Source organism: Procambarus clarkii, chromosome 9 (genome assembly GCF_040958095.1).
Source record: "Procambarus clarkii isolate CNS0578487 chromosome 9, FALCON_Pclarkii_2.0, whole genome shotgun sequence".
Classification (NCBI taxonomy): domain Eukaryota; kingdom Metazoa; phylum Arthropoda; class Malacostraca; order Decapoda; family Cambaridae; genus Procambarus; species Procambarus clarkii.
This window is the reverse complement of record NC_091158.1, coordinates 23,371,781-23,395,944: the sequence shown is the minus strand read 5'-3', so window position 1 is coordinate 23,395,944 and position 24,164 is coordinate 23,371,781. Positions and strand designations below refer to the sequence as shown.

General features: G+C 44.4%; 1 protein-coding gene across 1 annotated transcript in view; it reads left to right on the top strand.

Annotated features, from left to right (window-relative positions):
* The window catches only part of LOC138362841 (dentin sialophosphoprotein-like), a 121,135-nt gene extending 107,081 nt beyond the window's left edge, over positions 1-14,054 (top strand). Inside the window, exon 6 of the mRNA XM_069321412.1 lies at positions 14,051-14,054. Within this exon, the coding sequence (XP_069177513.1) occupies positions 14,051-14,054 (4 nt within the window). The remainder of the gene's footprint in view (positions 1-14,050) is intronic.
* The last annotated feature ends 10,110 nt before the right edge of the window (positions 14,055-24,164 follow it).

The following is a 24,164-nucleotide window of genomic DNA, read 5'->3' as shown; positions in this document are numbered from 1 at the left end:
AGAGTCTCTGGCAAACTCTAGTATAAAGTTAGGTACGCAGGTTATGATCGATCATTCGATCAATGGATTGATGCTGGTGAGATATTACATTTATAATGAAGAAGCCCTTAGTTTATAAATACAAGGAATTGATCCAACTATTATCAAAACTTCAGTATTCCTCGAGAAAGCAGTCGATTGAAAAATTGAAGAAACCACATATAAATTGTTTATCAGAAATTTTTAATAACTTTTTAAAAAGAAAATTGCCCGTGCCTGACAAGGTCGTTAAAAAGTTGAAAAAATATAAATTGCTTATTCGGTCACTAGCCTGTAAGAAACCTTCTGTGTCAACTAAGAAACGGATATTAACCAGCAAGCGAGGGGGCAGTATTTTATCCATTATTTTACCAATTGCAGCTAGTTTAATTACACGGTTGTTCAGTAAGTAAGTAAAATGAAAGCCTTTTATCTCGTACCGCGTAAAATAGTGGACAACCGGAAAGCTGCACACAGCCCTGCTTACCCCACTGTGAAAGCTGTTGCTCAACATCTTACTGTCAAACCACCACCTCCTCCTCAGTTGCATACCAACCCTTCCATAAAACATTTAATAGATTTGAAGTTGAAAGTGCGAGATCATGAATATGCAAGATCCTTGCTAAACCATTATGATGCTACTGGAATCGTTCGTTGGGATCTGAATGGAAATGTATTGGCTCCAGTATCTGGCATACATATAATTAATGACATTATACATAAAATGACTGTGCTTAAATCTGTTTTTTTACCGGATAAACTCCCCATTGCTCAACTGTTTTTCACACTAACATCTACATCACGAGATTTATTCCGTAATACTATGGCAAGCAGTCAAGTGTATGAGCCTCAATCTGTTAAGAGAAAGGCAACTGCCAAGATTGATCCTCACAGTAAAAGGAATGCTTCCTGGATCGTATATTAACAGGTGAGTGTATATAAATGAGCATGTAATGTGTAGCTGGCTTTACTAGGCAAAAAGCTGTCTAAGGAGACAGAGCGATGGACACTCACGTGATATACGCCACCAGCGTATCAGATACGCATTTATTCCCCAATAACATCCCCGCATCTTTCCAAAATCGATTGTTTAACCAGCTAGAATTAGATCCCAGGAGGAGTTATGAAATGTGTCTACAAAAATTGCTCCTCCCCACTTCACATTACGTTATTAAGCGTGATAATCCTGAGGCATATATACGTGTAGGCGTTACGTACGAGAAAGTGGGTGAGGGGAAATACATGCATTCAAAGCATTTATTATCATCTGATGTTTTAGCTGGAACTATAAAAGAAATAAATACCATGATTAATACGGAAATAGAGGTCATATTTTCAAGTAATGCTAAACTGAGTTTTTTAGGAAAGTCATTAAAACAATTTTCAGCTAAATATGGAACGCATTTTATTAAATATGATTCTTCCTCCAATCGAAACAAGTTAACTACTGTGATTAGTGATGAGAATATTAGCTCTGCAACGGGGCATAAAAACATCAGAAGAGTTACATTATCATTTGGAACCGCTTTTGGGAAAGTGTTGGGCATAGTTCCAGAAATAGAATATGACATATTCGCAAAACGTCAGTATGCCTCGAGTGTAGTTAACACATGTCTATTCCCGCCAATGCCTAGAGGAGGAGTTGATATTCTGTGTGTTTATTGCGATAGAATCTCTTCTACTAGATATGGAAACCAGTCTGTAAATATTTTGGATGTAATCTCCCTAAATGGAAGTGATAACAGCAACAATAAAAAACTATATGTGCGTCTTAACACTAACATGATAGACAGCGTCAGCATCACTATTAGGGATCAAGATGGTAACCCAATACATTTTGATGAACGCGGGTGCACCATAGCAGTCTTGCATGTACGCCCCGTTGCAGGAGGTATATAACACCAACGCTTTCCCGCCACTCTTCATTCGTCTGAAACAAGCGGAGAAATGCGTGTCCACTTTATTCCCCCCTCTGTTGAGGAATTAGACATTCTGTTAACCCCTCCTAGAGGGGGTGGGACTGATGATATACGGATTTTAAACAGCAGTAGACGTTATACGCGTGGAGGAGGAATATTTTCCTTTTTAAGTGGGATAGCGCGTCGAGCAGCGCCCTTTATCATGAGGACTCTGGCCCCGGCTGCGCTTAGCTTGGGGCAGAACGTACTAGACGATATTAATAATGACAAACAAACTTTCAAACAATCTCTTAAGAAACGCGGAATTGAAACATTGAAAGGAGTGTGAAAGCAAATGATAGGCGGAAGAGTGCAGAAAAAGAATAAACAAACAAAAAAATTAGTAAACATCAAACGTTTTACTAAAGCGAAATATAATGATGTGCTGTCATAACTTCTTCTCACTCGGTTGGTGTTGTCTAAAGCGCGAACATAGCCGGATATAACGCTCTCGGCCTCCAGGTGCCATTAGAACACTATACAGCTGCTGTTAGTGAAGCCTTTCCTAAAGTATTTTCCCCTCGATTGGTAGAATCAACAATTGCAAGCAGACAAACGGTGGATGTATTACCTGTGAATTCTGGGGTCAATAATAAGTTTACAGACACCTATCTGGAATTCATCATCAAGGGAGTGAATGGTCAACTGGTGGATTTATCATCTATAGCTTTGGAGTTGTCTGTTGATCTAACTGAAGAAGATGGAACAACGCCTTTAGGAGATGCTAAAAACGTTTCGTTGGTGAATGGATTATCGCAAACTCTATTCAAATCCGCTATTGTGTATTTAAACGAAACAGAAGTTGAAACCAGCTCATTATTCTCATTCTGGTCATACGTAAAGTTATTATCTACGATTTCTGGGTGTAAGGCTAACCGCTATGATAAACTGTCACAGTTTTTTAACCGAGTCGATCCTGGTAAAATTGAAGCTGGTTATTTCACTAACGCCTCGGCTGGTGAGAAGCAACGTATGACTGATATGAAAACGAGTGGCGTGAATACTTGTTTTAAACTAATGCTGGATGTCACATCAGTTAGTGAATACGTTTTGGATAATGTGGACATCAGGGTGCGGCTCGAACTTCAACCTGATAAGTGGCTTATACTCAGCGATAATGAACACGCCAATTTTAAATACAATATCAAGTCTACACGTTTATGGGTGGATCGGGTATTGCCATACCCTGAAGGATTAGTAGCCGTTAATAAAGCCATGGTGCAGAACAACTCTCCTATTACGTATACTTTTAATAAAACTTTATACAAAACGTATATATTGGGTACAGGTCAGCGCTCGATAACAATGGACCAGCCGTGGGGGATTGTTATACCAGAACATTTATATATGATCATCCTTGATATGGAGGCGGTGTCTGGTACATATAATCGCAACCCGCTTTATTTGGAAAACTGCGAGCTTAGTAAAGTATTAATATCACAGAATAGCACTAATATTGTCAATATTGGGTGTGACTTCCCTCATAACTGCGCCAAGTTGTATTACACAGCATTACAAGCCTTAGGCTTCGATAAAGACAATATATTATCTTATGACACATATGTGATTGGTGGAACCATACTGGCCTTTAATTTACAACCTGAGGATATAGATGACACCATCCCGATTGAAAAAAGTGATAATCTGCGGATCGCTTTGGAATTTAAACGCGGTGTGGCTAGAAATAAAGTCATTCTAGTTTATGGGTCTACAACAGGTGTGATCAGCATTAACGCGGATCGTCGCGTTATTTGCGATACGCGAGGACAAAATACTAATATGAATTGTTTGGAAATAAATGAGGCTATCAGAAGTAATTTAGGTGATAAGGTAGACTATCTAGGTTGTTTCCTAGCCGATGACGTAAGGAAAATACTGACAAAAATGCATAAAAAAAGACCTGTGGTGATCATAATGAACACTCTGGAGTCTGGTTCTCGTAATAAAATGGGGCATTGGATAACATTGTATGTAAATAAGGATGAAGGTAGAAGCGAGATAGTTATACTAGACAGCTATGCCATTCCTGCAATAGGATCTTATTCAAGATATTTCGAAGAGTTTATGTCCTACTTCCAAGACTATACCCTATATGTTATGAAGAAAAGGATTCAATCCTTGAATAGTTACTTCTGTGGGAATTACGCCGTTTATTTTGCCTATCATTTTTGCAGACTAGGCTTAGAGGCCGCCCTGCTTCACTTTGATGAAGCATTTAAATATGGCCAATTTCGCAAGAATGATGAAAAAGTGTTGAAATTCAGTTATGCTCAGATGAAAATGCCTGTGTGTAAGCAAACATTCTGCTTAAACGGTACTGATGCTGAGTGTGAAACGTTGTGTGACGAAGTTGGCTAGGATTATAATGCGGTGAGTAATACTCTATGTTAGGATTGAATGATGAACATAATAATGTCTGTATTTATGTTTACAACATTGACAACAACAAAAACTTATAACCTTTTTCCCCTTTCTACAGATTGACTGATTGACTAGCGTGCCGGGAAGGTTCGATGGACTGAATGAAAGCCTTTCCCCATCTGTCTGCTAGCTAAACCACCAAGAAGAAGTCTTATTATTATTATTATTATCGTTGTAAATCGCTTAAGTGTTTAATAAAAGAAATAAATTTATATATAATGTGTTTACTTTTCCCTCGTTTATTGCTCTTAAAAAAAAAAAAAATGATATTTGGGTAAAGAATGATGATGCTGTTACCATGTTGGTCATGTTACGATATAGCTTACACATATTAACAGGAATAATACTAAAAGGCTTTGCACAGAACAATGGTTGATGGTATAGGGAGAGGAGGGGATGAGGGGTGGGAGTGATTGATGGTTGGCAGGGGAGGGTCTGCTGGTGAGGGCCCCTGCTGACGAGAGTATGATCCTCGCTCCTCCTTAACGGAATCGCAGTGGAGGGGGAGCCGTGGTGGAGTGAACATCTCCAGACGAGTCTGGAGACATCGAAAAACCATTAAGCAAATGGGCCCACTTCCGCAAGAGGCTGCACATCCCTCCTGCTGGACTCTACTCTCTCACTTACGGCTTCCTGTAGGGGGGAGCTAATGGTTTGTCAAAACCGCAAATGACCCCGAGCAGTCTCACGACGAGGGAAAGCTCCCCTCACCCTTCCCTCCCTCACTCCCTCCCTCCCCCACCCCTCCCACACCCCAAACAACATAACAGACTATGTTGGGGCCCCCTCTCACCTACACGCAGCCTCTACTTACTTACTATCATCAAAAAACTATTATCTTCACACAGGATTAAGTCTATGCCAAACACACATACATATTCATTTACTCTTTACTCTACCACATACTCTCACACATCCATGCGACTACGACGTCGCGCGCCACCTGCCTACATGCCACCCAACAACATGACCTCCCCTCTTTCCTGACCACATACCCTAACACCAAACGCTCACACACGCCAAACTTCCGGGAAAATTCCCCCAAAACCCTTTAGGACTACGACGACGCACCGTGACTACGACGACGCGCACATCCTGGCACCCAACAACATGATCTCTCATCTTTCCTGACCACATACCCAAACACCGGACGCTCACACGCGTCCGACACGCGCCAAACTTCCGGGAAAATTCCCTCCAAAACCCTTTAGGACTACGACGACGCGCGCCACCTGTCCAGCTGGAACTCACGAGTGCCACCTGGGCAGATGGCGCACGTCGTCGTAGTCCTCATCTACACTACTGGGCACCCATACAGGGGTGGAATATAGGCGGGCGGACACCCGTAAAGGGGTGGGATATATGAGGGCGGGCATCCTCACAGAGGTGGAATATATGAGGGCGGCCACCCGTACAGGGGTGGGATATATATAGGCAGACACCCGTACAGGGGTGGGATATATGAGGGCAGGCACCCATACAGGGGTGGGATATATGAGGGCAGGCACCCGTACAGGGGTGGGATATATGAGGGCGGGCACCCGTATAGGGGTGGGATATATATAGGCGGGCACCCGTACAGGGGAGGGATACATGCAGGCGAACACCTGTATAGGGGGTGCGATATATGAGGGCGGGCACCCGTACAGGGGTGGGATACATGCAGGCGGGCACCCGTACAGGGGTGGGATATATGAGGGCGGGCACCCTCTCAGGGGTGGGATATATATAGGCAGGCATCCGTACACGGGAGGGATATATATGCGGGCGGGCACCCGTATTGGGGTGGGATATATGACGGCGGGCACCCGTATATGGGTGTGATATATGAGAGAGGGGACCCGTACACGGGTGGGCTATATCAGGCCGGGCATCCGTACACGGGTCGGATATATGTGGGCGGGCAGCCGTACAGGGGTGGGATATATGAGGGCGGGCATCCTTCCAGGGGTGGCATTTATGCGGCCAGGCACCAGTACAAGGGTGAGATATATGAGGGCGGGCACCAGTACAGAGGTACGATCTATGAGGGCGGGCACCCTAACACGGGTGGGATATATGAGGGCGGGAACCCGTACACGGGTGGGATATGAGGGCTGGCACCCGTACAGGTGTGGGATATATCAGGGCGGACACTCGTAAAGGGGTGTGATACATGAGGGCAGGCACCCGTACAGGGGTGGGATATATCAGGGCAGGCACCCATACAGAGGTGAGATATATGAGGGCGGGAAACCATACAGGAGTGGGATATATGAGGGCGGGCATCTGTACAGGGGTGGGCTATATATGGGCGGGCACCCATACAGGGGTGGGATATATGAGGGCAGGCACCCGTACAGGGGTGGGATATATGAGGACAGGCACCCGTACAGGGGTGGGATATATATAGGCGGGCACCTGTACAGGGGAGGGATATATGCAGGCGGGCACCTGTATAGGGGGTGTGATATATGAGGGCGGGCACCCGTACAGAGGTGGGATACATGCAGGCGGGCACCCGTACAAGGGTGGGATATATGAGGGCGGGCATCCGTACAGGGGTGGGCTATATATGGGCTGGTACCCATACAGGGGTGGGATATATGAAGGCAGGCACCCGTACAGGGGTGGGATATATGAGGGCGGGCACCTTACCTTACCTTACCTTGAGGTGCTTCCGGGGCTTAGTGTCCCCTCGGCCCGGTCGTCGACCAGGCCTTCTGGTTGCTGGACTGATCAACCAGGCTGTTTGACGCGGCTGCTCGCAGCCTGACGTATGAGTCACAGCCTGGTTGATCAGGTATCCTTTGGAGGTGCCTATCCAGTTCTCTCCTGAACACTGTGAGGGGTCGGCCAGTTATGCCCCTTATGTGTAGTGGAAGCGTATTGAACAGTCTCGGGCCTCTGATGTTGATAGAGTTCTCTGTCAGAGTACCTGTTGCACCTCTGCTTTTCAACGGGGGTATTCTGCACATCCTGCCATGCCTCCTGGTCTCATGTGATGTTATTTCTGTGTGCAGGTTTGGGACCAGCCCCTCAATTATTTTCCACGTGTAAATTATTATGTATCTCTCCTGCCTGCGCTCAAGGGAGTACAGATTTAGGCTCTTTAGTCGGTCCCAGTAATTTAGATGTTCTACTGAGTGGATTCTAGCAGTAAAGGATCTCTGCACGCTCTCCAGGTCAGCAATTTCTCCAGCTTTGAAAGGGGCTGTCATTGTGCAGCAGTACTCCACTCTAGAGAGCACAAGCGTTTTGAAAAGTATCATCATCGGTATAGCATCTTTAGTGTGGAAAGTTCTTGTTATCCAACCTGTCATTTTTCTTGCAGTTGTGACGGCTACTTTATTGTGTTCTTTAAAGGTAAGGTCTTCCGACATGAGTACACCCAGATCCTTTACATTGCCTTTTCGTTCTATGTTATGATTTGCCTGAGTTTTGTCCGTGGTTTCTGTTTTTATATTTTCAATTTTTCCGTAGCGCATGAGCTGGAACTTATCCTCGTTAAACACCATATTATTTTCTGTAGCCCATAGAAAGACCTGATCTACATCTGATTGGGGGTTTGCCGTGTCCTCTATGTTGCCAACTCTCATGAAAATCCTAGTATCATCTGCAAAGGATAATACAGTGCTATAGGTTTTGTTCTGGTCTATGTCCGATATGAGGATGAGAAAAAGTACTGGAGCAAGCACAGTACCCTGGGGGACTGAGCTCTTCACGGTTGATGGGCTGGATTTTATTTTGTTGACTATTACACATTGGGTTCTGTTAGTCAGGAAATTGTAGATCCATCTGCCTATTTTCCCGGTAATTCCTTTTGAACGCATTTTATGTGCAATAACACCATGGTCACATTTATCAAAGGCTTTTGCGAAATCTGTGTAAATTACATCAGCATTTTGTTTGTCTTCCATAGCATCTAATGCCATATCATAGTGGTCCAGCAACTGCGACAGGCAAGAGCGCCCTGTTCTGAAACCATGTTGTCCGGGGTTATGGAGATGCTGTGATTCCATGTATTTTGTGATCTTACTTCTTAGCACTCTCTCAAAAATTTTTATGATGTGCGATGCGATGTGCAATGCGATGCGATGTGCAATTTTTATGATGTGCGATGTTATCGGTCTGTAATTTTTTGCCTCTACCTTATTTCCTCCTTTATGAAGTGGTGCTATCTCTGCTGTTTTTAGTATGTCAGGGATAACGCCAGTATCTAGGCTTTGTCTCCACAGAATGTGAAGGGCCTGCGATAGTGTTTTTTACAGTTCTTGATGAATATGGAGTTCCTAGAATCCGGGCCTGGTGCAGAGTGCATAAGCATACTGTTTATGGCTTCTTCAAAATCTAGTGGGGATAGGGCGACGTCTGATATATGATTTGATGTTGTATCATATCCATGAAAAATTCATTTAGGTTATCAATCTTTAGTGCATTTAATGGCTCGCTGAAAACAGAGTCGTACTGCTTCCTCAGTAACTCGCTCATTTCTTTGTTGTCATCAGTGAAAGTTCCATCTCCCTTTCGCAGGGGCCCGATACTTGATGTGGTTTTTGATCTTGATTTTGCATAGGAGAAAAAATATTTCGGATTTCTCTCTATTTCACTGATGGCCTTTTGCTCTCTTTGCCTCTCCTGGGTATTGTATGATTCTTGTAGCTTGAGTTCAATTGTTTCTATTTCTCTACCTAACCTTCTTCGCCGATCTTGAGATAGGGTGCGACTCTCAAGTTGTTCCGCGATTCGTTTTCTTCGCATATATAGGGAACGACGTTCCCGTTCCAATCTGCATCTCTTTCTCTTTTTTCTTAGGGGTATGCGGTTTGAACATATTTCTAGTGCTACTGAGCTTATTTTTTCTAGGCACTGGTTCAGGTTTGCATTTTCTAGCTGTTCTTCCCAGTTTATTTCTGTGAAATCCTTGTTTATTTGCTCCCAGTTTATCTGTTTATTATTAAAATTGAATTTGCTGAACTCTCCTCCACCGGGAATCTGGACTGGTTTTGAAGGTCCATTCCCCATGGTTGTCAGAACTTCAATTAAGTTGTGATCTGAGTAACAGGTATTTGTAATAATTATGTTCCCGATCAACTCATCATTATTAGTGAAAATGAGGTCCAGCGTGTTCTCCTTCCTAGTTGGTTCTACTATTTGCTGGTTTAAGGCAAACTTATCGCACATCCGTAGCAGGTCATTTGCATGTGCCTGTTCATTTAGGCTTCTTCCTGGTATTCTTTCTGATATTACTGTATTAGCCAGGTGCTTCCATTTCAGGTGCCGTAGGTTGAAGTCCCCAAGCAGGATGATGTTCGGAGCTGGATTTGTGAGGTTTTCCAAGCAGTGCTCTATTTTCATTAGTTGGTCTTTAAACTGCTGAGGATTTGCCTCCGGCGACTTATATACAAGGACAACAACTTCATTTAGGATCTCTATTTTGACTATCAGCACTTCCACCATATCATTTGAGGTGTTTAGCAGCTCAGTACAGATGAGTGTGTCTTTGATGTAAAGGCTGACCCCACCCTGAAGCCGGTGTTTCCTATCACATCTGAAGTGATTGTATTCTGAGATCCATATTTCACCAGCAAGGTAGTCCTTTGTGTGAGTTTCCGTTAGGGCTGCAAATACTGCATTTGCCTCATGAAGGAAACCATCTATAAAGTGAACTTTGTTGGATTTGCGTGTTTTTATACCCTGGATGTTGGCAAATATAAATGATGTTATCGTATTAGTGAAAGTGCTGGATGCTTTACTTGGTGTTAATATCTGAGGCTCTGGTAAGGAGGCCACTGTGTTTGCGTCCTCTCTAGCATTTGACCGAATTGGTGGTAGAGTCTGGTCATTTTTAGCCATTCTTCTCCTCCTCCTCTTGCTAAAAAATTATCCCGGTTGATGGAGTAGTGGCTGTTTTCATAGTGGTAGTCTGTCGGTTTTATTCGCCTGGTACCTCTTATATGAAAAGCTGGACATTCAGCATTGAAGCACTCTTTCCTGTCCAAAGAGTTCTTGCAAATTTCTGGGTGAAAGAATTCACAGCTTTTGGTACATTTACCTGTATTGAGGAGGTTTATGCACTTTCTAGGGTGATCGTATGTACATGTTCCATTTATTCTTCCCGATTCCCCATGCTTACAGGTAGCCCATTTGTAATACCAGCAGATTTTGGGGCCTTGTATTGTTGGTTTCCTTTTGCCAGGGACCGCACTCTGCTGCGGCGTCCCCAACACTGTGCCCTGCTCCGGTGCCTGTGACACCGCGCTCTGCTCCGTGGCCTGTGACACCGCGCTCTGCTTCGGTGCCTGTGACACTGCGCTCTGCTCCGGGGCCTGTGACACCGCGCTCTGCTCCGGGGCCTGTGACACCTGGCTCTGCTCCGGGGCCTGTGACACCGCGCTCCGCTCAGGGGTCCCCGACTCCGCGCTCTGCTCAGGGGTCCCCGACTCCGCGCCCTGCTCAGGCGTCCCCGACTCCGCGCCCTGCTCAGGCGTCCCCGACTCCGCGCCCTGCTCAGGCGTCCTCGACTCCGCGCCCTGCTCAGGCATCCTCGACTCCGCGCCCTGCTCAGGCGCCGCTGCCACCGAGCTCTGTGCCACATCTGGTTGTACCTTGGTGTCATGTACAGTTTGTTTGAAGACATTAGAAATTGCTATGCAGGCATTAATTAGTAATTCTCTGTTTTCGTCGGGAGTTTTATCCAGGATTTCCATCAATTTCAAAAAAGTTACATCATCCTTTTTGCAGAGCCAGTACACAGAGTGGTCACTGGGACCATTTCTCCTTGAATTGTTAGTCATGTTGGCACATTTTTTTGTGTATGGCTGCTGAACAGAGTTGGCACTGAAAGCTCTGTTGGTAATTTACCTTCATGTTGCATTCTATGCACGTTTTATCAAAGCCATTTTTGGACACTTCTGTTCAGTGGTGATGGTCTTACAAGGTCTTACAAGGTGGGGGGGGGGGGTTGACCGCGGGTGTTGACCGTGGGTGCTGGCCGTGGGTATTGACCGTGGGTGTTTACCAACTTGAGACAGGCCTGGAGGAGGCTGTATGGATGGCCAGTGTTGCTACCACGTGTCGCACTCTTAATTTGTTTTGTTCACTTGTTAGATTACATTACTTGCATTTTCCCACTAGTTACCTTACAGCGGAGGTGTCTAGTTTCTGTGTCTGGGCACTAGTTACCTGAGTACGTTACACTATTTGAAAGAATACACACACAAGAGGGTACTGGGTTGGGCCTACCTCCAAATGGCCCTTGTTTACATACACACAACGGACTTATTTTATTATCAAGTGAAAAATTATACACAAAATATGTTATATTAATTTTTGTTATAATAGACACAGGTTTTGCATAGAGAGCTTAGCACTATGGGCACTGATTACTTGATGTTTCAATAGCGAGAGATGTGATTTATTGAGGACTTGGCAACTATCGCCTAAGGCCTCCTGGCACCACGAGGGCAGGCCTTGACTACACACGAATTTCACTTATTTTTCCTTGAACACAAACACGGATGGTAATCACTATGATATATTGGTTAATATGTTGAGACACTTTAAAAGTTATCTGACTGTGTTTAGTTCCTGTATCACTGAAATATCCGTAGATATATATTGTTTTCCGCGGAGCTCGCACCGCGTGGCCCTTCCCCTCTCACACCCACAAGGACACACCGTACAGAGGTGGGATATATATAGGCGGGCACCCGTACAGGGGAGGGTTATATGCAGGCGGGCACCTGTATAGGGGGTGCGATACATGAGGGCGGGCACCCGTACAGGGGTGGGATATATGAGGGCGGGCATCCTTACAGGGGTGGCATTTATGCGGGCGGGCACCAGTACAGGGGTGAGATATATGAGGGCGGGCACCAGTACAGAGGAGCGATTTATGAGGGCGGGCACCCTTACACAGGTGGGATATATGAGGGCGGGAACCAGTACACGGGTGGGAAATATGTGGCGGGAAGCCGTACAGGGGTGTGATATATGAGGGCGGGCACCCGTACAGGTGTGGGATATATCAGGGCGGACACCCGTACAGGGGTGTGATACATGAGGGCGGGCACCCGTACAGGGGTGGGATATATCAGGGCAGGCACCCATACAGATGTGAGATATATGAGGGCGGGAAACCATACAGGATTCGGATATATGAGGGCGGGCACCCGTACAGGGGTGGGATATATGAGGGCGGGCACCCGTACAGGGGTGGGATATATATAGGCGGGCACCCATACAGGGGAGAGATATATGCAGGCGGGCACCTGTATAGGGGGTGCGATATATGAGGGCGGGCACCCGTACAGAGGTGGGATACATGCAGGCGGGCACCCGTACAGGGGTGGGATATATGAGGGCGGGCACCCATAAAGGGGTGGGATATATGAGGTCGAGCACCCGTACAGGGGTGGGATATATGAGGGCGGGCATCCATACTGGGGTGGCATTTATGAGGGCGGGCACCAGTACAGGGGTGGGATATATGAGGGCGGGCACCCGTACAATGGTGGGATATATGAGGGCGGGCACCCGTACAGGGGTGGGATATATGCGGGCGGGCACCAGTATAGGGGTGGGATATCTGAGGGCGGGCGCCCGTACAGGGGTGGGATATATGAGGGCGGGCACTTGTACAGGGGTGGGATATATGAGGGTGTGCACCCGTACAGGTGTCGGACATATGAGGGTGGGCACCCGTACTGGGGTGGGATACATGAGGGCAGGCACCCGTACAGGGGTGGGATATATGAGGGCGGACACCCATGCAGGGGTGGGATATATGAGGGCGGGCACCCATACAGGGGTGGGATATATGAGGGCGGGCATCCGTACAGGGGTGGGATATATGAGGGCGGACACCCATAAAGGGGTGGGATATATGAGGGCGGGCACCCATACAGGGGTGGGATATATGAGGGCGGGCACCCGTACAGGGGTGGGATATATGAGGGCAGGCACCCGTCCACGCCCAGATATACGCATAAAAATATCTGTAGAAAATCTATTTATTATTGTATTGGAGTGAAAGTTTCACGACAGAGATGCCAAATGGTGCAATAGCCAATATCTCAGAATTTTTTTATTTTGACGAAAAAATTTCATTTCTCTGTCTATGAGGAAATATTCCTCAGACCATCTATATGTCCATCTTTTTATCTAACTATCATCCCTGAATCTATATATTCATCTAACATTATCCATCTATTTCTCAATCTTTCCATCCAACTATTTGTCCATCAATCTGAGCATGAGCCTCTACCTGTCCATCTATCTATCCATCTCTGTATCTAACATTTGAATCAATTATCTATCAAGCCATAAATCAATACATTCATTTATCTATCATCTACCTGTTCATCTATCCGTCCTTTTATCCATCCAGCAATCCTTCTACACATCCATTTATTCAACCATATATTCATCAAACTATACATCAATACATTTATCTGTGCATCAATATATTTATCTGTGCATCAATACATTTATTTGTGCATCAATTCATTTATCTGTGCATCAATCCATGTATCTATCTATCTGTCTATCTATATCATATCCATGTATATGTATATTAATGCCCGAATAATCACAAAAACACATAATGTCTGTGTTTCCTTACTAAAGTGGTCAAACACAAAAACGTTTTGAATATTTGTTTAATTTTCCAGGTGAATAATAATCCATATATATCTATGTATACCTATCAATCCATTCATGTATGCATCATTCTATTACACACAGATATCACAATAACGTGATGCATCAAATGAACAAATCCACAAGGGCCGTGACGAGGACTCGAACCTGCGTCCGAGAGTATCCCAGACGCTGCCTTTATCAACTGAGCTACGACATGGAAGAGAAATGAAACCAGAAGTTCTTCTGAACTTACTTGGATCCTGCAGCCTCTCCGAGACACAATCCAGGGTTTTACACAACTTCCCCATGCACTCGAGCTATGTCAATAGGCCGTTCTCCCTCTTCGCCCGTACTTCATGACACACAGAAACCAGAAGTTCAGTAGAACTTCTGGTTTCAATTCTCTTCCATGTCGTAGCTCAGTCAATAAAGGCAGCGTCTGGGATGCTCTTGGACGCAGGTTCGAATCCTCATCACGGACCTTGTCAATTTGTGCATCATTCTATCTATCAATCCACCTTTTCATCCGTCTGTATATAAATAAATCTAACAATCTCCCTATTTATCCATCCATCTACTCATCTTTGTATGCATCTATCTGTCTAACCATCAATCCATCCATCTATCTATTCATCCATCCATCGATCTATCTATTTATCCATCAATCCATCCATCTACTCATACGTATTTTTATCTATGCCTGCAGCTATCTATCAATAGATCTGTCCCTAAATCTATTTATCCATAGATGTATAGATATATCCATTCTTTATGCACACATTTATATGTTCTCTGTCTCTCTCTTTGTCTTTCTGTCTCTACATCTCTCTTTCTCTGTCTGTCTACCTCTCTCTCTGTATTGATACCTTTCTCTTATACAAAAATTATATTCTAATGTGTGGGTGATCACCTGTGAGGGGAACTTAAGGGTGTTAAATACTAAAAGGAAAATAGTTACCCCTTGCTCAGATAAGGAACTTTTGGCTTGATAAACCTTTAAAGCTGTGGAAGAATCGTCTGTTTTATGTAGTATGTGGCAAATTTTTGACGGAAGGAAATGTCTGTTAATTTTACCGAGAACAGTAAATAATGCTTGATATTACTATAAGAAAAAAATACTTTGAGCGTTTGTTTATAAATTATTTTGCTTCGTAGATGGAATACAGTTACAAAAGTCTGTGTCGGGTTGAAAATGTGACCGAGGCATGCTGTTACCTTTTGAATTCTGGCGACCCCAATAATCCAGTGTTTATCCTGTACACCAAACCATTCCCTCTCGGCTAGGTTGGTCCCAACCCTGTGGCGTCCAACCACCAACACTTACAATAACATATTAATTTTAATTTATTTTTCCTGTGAATAATGTCACAACAAATAGTGAACATGTATTGATTCTTAGGTACCCTGGGGAATTTGGCAGCTTTTATGCTATATTGTAACAAGAGAATACCCGATGTTGCCTGGGTCTATCTGTCTGTCTCCAAACCGTCATATCAATCTATCTATCCACCAATCTCTTTATATCTCTCCATTATTATATACATACATATATTTATATATATATATATATATATATATATATATATATATATATATATATATATATATATATATATATATATATATATATATATATATATATATATATGTCGTACCTAGTAGCCAGAACGCACTTCTCAGCCTACTATACAAGGCCTGATTTGCCTAATAAGCCAAGTTTTCATGAATTAATTGTTTTTCGACTACCTAACCTACCTAACCTAATCTAACCTAACTTTTTCGGCTACCTAACCTAACCTAACCTATAAAGATAGGTTAGGTTAGGTTAGGTAGGGTTGGTTAGGTTCGGTCATATTTCTACGTTAATTTTAACTCCAATAAAAAAATATTGACCTCATACATAATGAAATGGGTAGCTTTATCATTTCATAAGAAAAAAATTAGAGAAAATATATTAATTCAGTAAAACTTGGCTTATTAGGCAAATCGGGCCTTGCATAGTAGGCTGAGAAGTGCGTTCTGGCTACTAGGTACGACATATATATATATATATATATATATATATATATATATATATATATATATATATATATATATATATATATATATATATTTTGTGAGGAGGTGGTTCACCAGCTCACTTACAATAGTGCTCTTATGCCTGTGGGAGCCAGTACACTTGTTAAGTGCACTTGTTAAGTGGGCGGACTTAAGTTTTGTACCAGCAACCGAAACATCTAGTGTTTGGGCTCATGTGAGAGCCCCAGTCATCAGCAGTCCATAAATGTTACCCTGTTCGGGGTGGCATGTCTGTGGACAGTGCTAGAGCTGATAGCATCATCTCATTGTATGGCATGGAGCCAGACAACTTTGCGCGGGAACGGCTAGGCCGCTGGCGTGGGTGACATGTGGGCTCCCGCGCTCGCTAGCCACTTGAGTGGTTGTCATGGAGACAGCCGCCATCTTAGAAACATCTTGAGCCGCCATGTTGGTCGGCCATCTTGGAGTTGCCCTAGGGGCTATGCTACACCGTCGCTGATTGGATGAGAGGGGTAGGCCGCTGTATGCCTTCCTCTCATTGGTTATTTCGAGAAGGACGCGGGAAGTATCCGGTGTAGCATCATTCTGAACTCAGCCGCCACCTTGTCAGGATGCTTCCTGTACTCAATTCGGCCAAATTGGAGTATAGGGCGTCGTGGTGGCTGGGCTACTCATCTGCTGATGCTTCCTGCTTCACCTACGACATCGGTCGTCACAGAATCCGGCCGAAGTCGTCGCTTGGAGGGGTTTAAGACATTGTTATTCAGGGGGTAGAGGTACAGTGATCTGGGATCGGGGGAAAAATGCATACGAGCAGCAACAGACTCGTAGATCCCATACCAGTGTTGATTAGACTTGCTAGTGCTCTGTAGCAGTCGATGGGAACGGGGAAATTCGTGTCAGTGTTAAGGCAAATTTCCCAAGGTTGGTGTGAGACGCTATCGTTGTGCGTGTCACCTGGGTATGAACGCTTCACTTCACCGGGAAGTCGAGGGTGCGAACTCAGCCGTGTTGAGTGGGAGGGGTTCGAGTGTGCGCCAATCTTTTCGAATAAATACTACCGCTTACGCCACCCGGAGCGAGCCAGCCACCTATAGCGGGGTCCCTGATGTATGGGAATTGTGTAAAGCAGGCAGTGTGAATGAGTAAGTACCTATTTGTGTATTTCTGGTGAGTAGAATAGGAGATGCCACATAGAGCCATCTATGTAAGGAGATCAGATAAGAAATCAGAAGCGGGGAGCCACATAGTGCCACTCCATATTAGGTCACCCAAGGTGTGAGTGGTAGCAGTCGAAAAAACAGTGAAGATAGGTATCTATTATGTGCCACTATGATCATGTTCATTTATACAGTAAAGTATGACAATATATTTAAGTAAAAATGAATTTATTTGTATAATAAACACTCGTGGGTGAGTGCCAGTTATGCCCCCCACATTCCTCTATGGGGCAGGTGTAAAACAGGTTCCTCCCGGTGAGGGTGGTCGCCCGTACCCTTCCTCGCACCTAATGGCCTTGACTTTACCGTAACAGAGTTCCACACCCAGCGGAGGTCGAGTGGGTCTTATATAGGGGTATTAAATTATAAATCTCCTCCAGGGGTTAAAAAAATCAAAGAATTTATTAATGTTTTATTAGGTAAAAATCACAAATGATGTATAAGAAGTTAATTATTACCCCTATCCCTCTCCCCCCTCCACCTCCCCTTCCTCATCTGAGTAGAATTCTGACGTCTCCCCATCCGTGGTGAGTGGGGGGAGGTCTTGACTCCTCCCCCCTCTCTTGGGGGAGTGGGGTGAGTTGGCTGGTTGCCTTTTGGACGACTTTCCTTCTGACTCTCATCTGAAGTGTTCTGGAAAGAGATGGGGAAAATAATTTATAGGGCTATATCTTTTATTTGAAAAATATTCTATTTCCTCTAAGAACTGCTAGTACATACCTCTCCCCCTGCAGGAGCGACCTTGTGTCCTCTACAGCAGGCATCATCAATTAGGGTACGTAACAGCATCTTGTTTGGGGCAGACCTTCCTCGTAGAATTACTACTCTACAAATGTGGACAGGTCCTAAGAATTGCACTGAAAAAAAAGAAGAGGTAAAATAGAGGTTGTGCAAACTTTCTATTGTGGGAAAAAAAATAAATCTTTACCAGAAAGTGAGGGTAATACTAACCAGGTCCTTCAAGGACTTCAATCTTCCCTGCGTGTGTTTCTGGGGAGACGCCTTCCATTTGTAGGATAAGGGGGATGGGGGTCTTCTAGGGAGGTTGTGGGGTGAGAGGGGTTTTATATGGGGGTAATCCCCCTGTTAGGTGGGTTGCCTAGCTAACAAAAATATTCTCTACACCACCTATAAGAACCAACCCTTACTCCTCTACAAAATGTCCTAACACAGTGATGTTTCATAGGAAAATATCGTCTCGCATAAGCGAGGGCACGTTTATCATTTAATTTTAAACTAACGCTTGAAAATACATTATGTAAGTAATGTACTGTTGAAGGCAACCCCAGGTGACTCACCCTATGGACGAACATGACGCAATACAGTCCACAAGCAAGGGTAAAATCACTCTGGAGTCTGTAGCACATTCCAAACACCTTTGTTATTGTGTTAGTTTTAATAAATCCTTGAAAATAATGTCCATAAGTAACCGCCGACATTGTATAACTATCGAAAAAAAACATTCGATGTTTAACTTTATCAACATAAATAGCTACCCAATGTCCCATAGTTAATCTGCTATGAGATGGTAAAATATTAGTTATGAGAACAATAGGTTTTCTTGATGAGATATTTAAATGTTCTATTTCATCAGCATTATAACAACCTAGGTAGAGTGCTCGATCCCCTAGATTATTTTTTAAATTAATATTTATATCATTACAATTCATTATGTTTTTAAGCTCGCACGTCACACAGAACAGTTCTCTGTCCGTCGATGGATAGTACCCCGGTCGTTTCCCCAAACAGTAAAACCAGTCTGTTATATGTAACACCACCGCCAAACTCAAGCTCCATACGTAAGTTGCCAGATTTCTCCACAGGGAGGGAATCCTTTGTTTGAATGGTGGTTAAGTCAAAGGCGAATATCGATCTTCCCTTATTAAAAGTGTCATAGGCTAGAAGTGAATCACGCTCTAAGCCTAATGTCTTCAAAGTTTCGTAATAAAGGCGGGCATAATGATTGTCGAAATCACCACCAATTCGATAAATTGCGTTATTGTTCAAATACATGGCAATATTTTTCAGTTTTGCATTTTCAAAATATAATCCATTACCTTGGTGAAGGCCAGCGAAATAATTCATTGGCACAATTACCATGAATATCCTGTGAGGAATTACTTGCGCCCAAGGCTGATCAATTAAGAGACTAGTTTGATTCCCTGCTAGGACATATGTTTTAGAAATGGTTTTATTGAAAGTATAGCTTATGGGGTCGGGGGATGCTAACAGTAAGCTGTTTAAGGCTAGGTAAGCACTTGGGTAGGGGAACACACGTGTTACCCACAACTTAGCATAATCCATATGCAGCCGATACTTAGAGCCATCGTCCACACTTGTATTTAGCACCCAAGCATGTGGGGAGAGCTCCAATCTTAGGCGCACATCTATATTATCTAATATGTATTGGTCTAGGGTTGTTACGTCCAATAGTAGGGGAAAACACATTGACAATCCTTTACCTTTTAAATCGGTCATAAATTTTTTATCCTTGGCGGTTGCCCCAGTAAAAAATGTATTAGTAAATTCGTTAGGGATTACACCATCATCACTCCAGTCGCAGGCGATGAGTCACAATAACGTGGCTGAAGTATGTTTGACCAGACCACACACTAGAAATTGAAGGGACGACGACGTTTCGGTCCGTCCTGGACCATGATCAAAAAATCACTCCAGTCCCTACGAAAGGCTCCAATCCTCCCCAAGGAAGACATTTTTGACAGAGGCATGGAGGTAATTAATTTAATAAACGACCAATAATTAAAATTAGAATTTGTTTCAACTACCTGCTCTCCTAAAAACACCTGAACACCTTTAAACATGGTATTTGACAACCCATTAACAAATTCCACATGGTCATCCTCTTCCAATTTTGTGGTATCGTCATCTTTCGTTAAAGATACCTTAAAATCTATAACAATATTAGCTAAATCTAAGAAGGCGCCCTGGGTTCCGGGGATGCGGAATTCTAAGTAATTATCCCGCAAACGTTGATTAATAGGGAGGTTAACAGGTAGAATGTCTATTTGCTGTGTGGAGGCAATTGAACTCTCCACATTACGTATTCTGTTACTTCTAGGAAATTGGTCAATAATACTGGAAGTATAATATTCTACAGGGATTTTCAACCCAGCTCCACTAGCCTCCGCCATGATCTCCTCCGAAAGGTGAAGTATGACTGCTTACTGTAGTGAAAATACATCATTTTTATACCCAAGGGCTCGTTTACATTTATTATTTTTATTTTTTCTTCTCCTAGAGAGTCTTTTAATTTTCCCGCCTGCTACCAATTTCTTCCCCACAGTCTTAAGAGCATCAATACCGTGAGTTCTCAGAGCGCTCTTTACATCCCGTCTACCACTGGTTAAATCACCAAGAACATTTTTCCCAAAATCGATAGCAGTCGGCGTTACAGTTTTCATGAAAAATGGTATGGCTCGTCGAGCCAAGCCGGCTAAGGTCCCAAAAAAACCACCACCAGATCTGAGATAAGGCGCTTGGAATGTGCGTATGTCATTCATCGCTCCCCCCCTCACCCCGTATCTCCCAGAGAGGGGGGAGAAGATCTCCCCGTACTCCTTCTGGGAGGGTGTGTGGAAAGGTACTCGCATCCCGACTCCTCTTCTTATAATAACCGATGATGAGGGTAAACACTTCTATATATATATATATTTATATTTATATATAGATTATATTGTTATACCTTAGGGCGGAGGTGTAAGACTACCGTAACCGACCTCCCATCTTCAAAACTAACCTTTCGTCCAAACTGATCTGTTATCTTAATACTCACCTTCTCCAATGTGTTAGTATTTAATGTCTTGTACACTAGGGGATGAGCCCCTCTAGAATAAGAGTCATGATAATTGATTGCATCTAAGATATTTACAATTTGTCCCCCGTAACGATCCGGCTCGATGACGTCACTATAAATGAGTAAATAGTCACAACCTCCGTCATTGTCTGGGGGGAATGAGGCCACGACCTTGGAGGCTGCTGTAATGTCATCTGATTTTGCCTGATAAATGGTGTATTTGCGACTGCTGTCAAAACCAAGTACATTAGCTATTCTGTGTTTAAATTGAAGGCTAAGAGAATATAACGAACCAGTGCCTTCATTGTTAAGAGTAGAGGCTAGTAATACTCGCTCTAAGGATTGATCATAGGTGAGGATTGGTTCTCTTTCTGAGAAGTATATTTTGAAATCACCTCGGAAGCTAAGCTTCATGTCGGTGATTATTTGTCGGCTAAGCTCACTTGTGATGAATGTGATGTTTCTGGATAATATGTTGGTTTTGGGGAGGAAGGTGTAAATGAGGTGTTCTGGGCTTTTAGAAAGAGTTCCTCGCTTAAAAGTAGCATAGACGTCTATACCAGACTCCCCCTCATCCTTGATGATAGCGTTAATTCGTCTGGGTAGGAGTATGTTGACTAAGGCCACTTCATGTTTAATGGAAGGGTTTAAATGTAGAGTGGGGATGGTGTTTGTAAATGCTGAACTTGTGTTGTTGTATATATCTTCTTGGTCGAGGCTAGTGAGGTATATGTAGTGTTCCTCGTCCATTGTTATCTTATGTACTGACTGGGGTGGGAATAAAACATCATTACTTATATTTTATTTTATTAATCTACTAAGGAAATATTACTTTTAAAAGAACTACAACAGGGGGAACTACATTTTGTTCCCCCATAACAAATTACATATAAAGAGCAGCAGCTGTTGGTACTGCTGTCGTCCGCTGCTGCCGCTGCCGCTGCTGCTGGGGGAGCTGTTGGTACCACTGACACCGCTGCCACCGCTGACGGTACTGCTGCTGCTGCTGCTGCTGCTGCCACCGCTGGAACCGTTGTAGTTGGTGGTACTGCTGCCGCTACCGTTACCGCTGCCGGCGATGGTGGTACTGTTGCTGCCGCTGTCACCGCCGGAACTGCTGTAGTTGGTGGAACTGTTGCCGCTACCATTACCGCTACTGTAGGTACCCCTGACAACACTGTCACCGTCGTCGGTGGACCTGCTACTGCTACCACCACCGAAGCTGTTGTAGATGGAGGTACTGCTGTTGCTGCTGCTGCGGCTGCTGCTGCTGTTACTGACTGCGGCGGTGCTGGCACCTCTTCTTTGAGTGTTGATGGTTACAGCTTTCGTTGTTTTTTCGGCGATGAGGATAACAGGAATATTTCCTGTGACTCTCCATCGAGGATGGTGTCAATACGATGATTTGAGAGGGGGTCGAAGTCAATAGTGGTTTCGATCCGTCGTTTGGCTGTGCCAGATGTTGTGGGTGGGGGTGGAGCAGCGCTGGAGGTGGATGAGTACTCTTGTAGGTGTCTCTTCTTCCTGGGGGTAGCTGGTGGTGCTGGTGGTGTAGAACGAGAAGAGCTTCCTGGGGTGGTGGCACCCTCCCCCACCACTGCATCTAGGGTGATAGTTTTACTATCACCCTCTCCCCTGGGATCATCATTCGGGAGGGGTACCATCGATGGGGTGACGGTAGAGGGACGTTTGAGGATTACCAGCTCCTTGTTATGCTTGCTCAGCTCAGCGTTGAGCGAAATGAGCATGGGCCCGACGTCCTTGTGCCAGTTGTCCATGCCATCACGGGAGGCCCCCAGCCCATGGGGCACCACCAACCGAAACATGGTTGGAGTTCTTACCATAAGATTGCCAACCTTTGTTAGGGCTGTTTTCAGCCAGTATAGCCTATTTTTGGCAGTATCCAGGGTGACATTGGTGATGTAGTGGATGTCGGCGGAAGACTGCACTTGCTCCTGAGCTATAGGGTTGGACTCGAAGGGTGCTCCTGCACCGAAAGCAGAAATTAGCGCCACGATGGTGGGGCGGAAGAACAAGACTGGCTCTTCGACAATGTCTTGACCGTCGGAGGGTAGGGGAGCTATCTTCACTTCAATGTCCCCTGGGGTAGACCGGTAACGTATTGTGGCCCTGTTGACACGAGTCAGTCCTTCACGTTCCACACGGGCATAGTTGTAACATTTCCATATTACACTTGCCAGTCCATAGGGACGCACAACAGCAGCGGGTAAGTCATACACTATGACATCACCGACCCCAAAGGCGTGGGTGTCGGTGATGTCGCTGTCAATTGACTTAATGGACGATAAAGCCATGTCGGAGGGGCAGTTGAGAGGAACGAGGGGGAGTCGTCGTCAACTATGGTGACCGAGGGTGACGGTGGAGGCCTTTAAATACACCTGTGGCCCCCACCTGGAGGGGGAGGAATGTAGGGGTATGGGGTAGAGGCTGCCTTCCTCACCTTAAAAGTCCATACACACTCCGTCCAGTCTCGAAGGCTGTAATCTGGTCTCGATGTTGGAAGGTTAATTTTTCCATTTGCCATATCTCCGTCTGGATTTCCTGGGATGAATATTCTTCATAACGTTTCACCGTCTCTCCAAATGACTTAAAAAACCGTTCTGGAGGGGCACTCAACACAAGACGGTCATAACAATCCCACAATGCATATATCATTCTACATTTGTGTTCGACATACTTGTAGTACCGCTGAGTAGCAACCAACTTCTTTAATAAGGGAGATTTGTCTTCTGGGGGTGTAGCTGGGGGAGGAGTGGGTCTAGAAGCTTGCTCCATGGTGGATATGCAACTGAATATGGTGGTCTTTAAGATGGCCTTCATATAGGTCTTCAATACGGCTCCCAATGGGGTCTCCTATGGATACCCCTCCCCCCTTTTAACTGTGATCTGGCGCGATAATTACGTATGAGGGTTGGGTCTATGCCAGCCACCCTCAGTAAAACCCTTACATCTTCCTTGTCACTTGCCCTAAATTGTCCCTTTGTGAAGGCTAGAGTTTTAATTATATCTAAAATATTTAAATTTTGTACAGGCTTTAATAAATTTCCG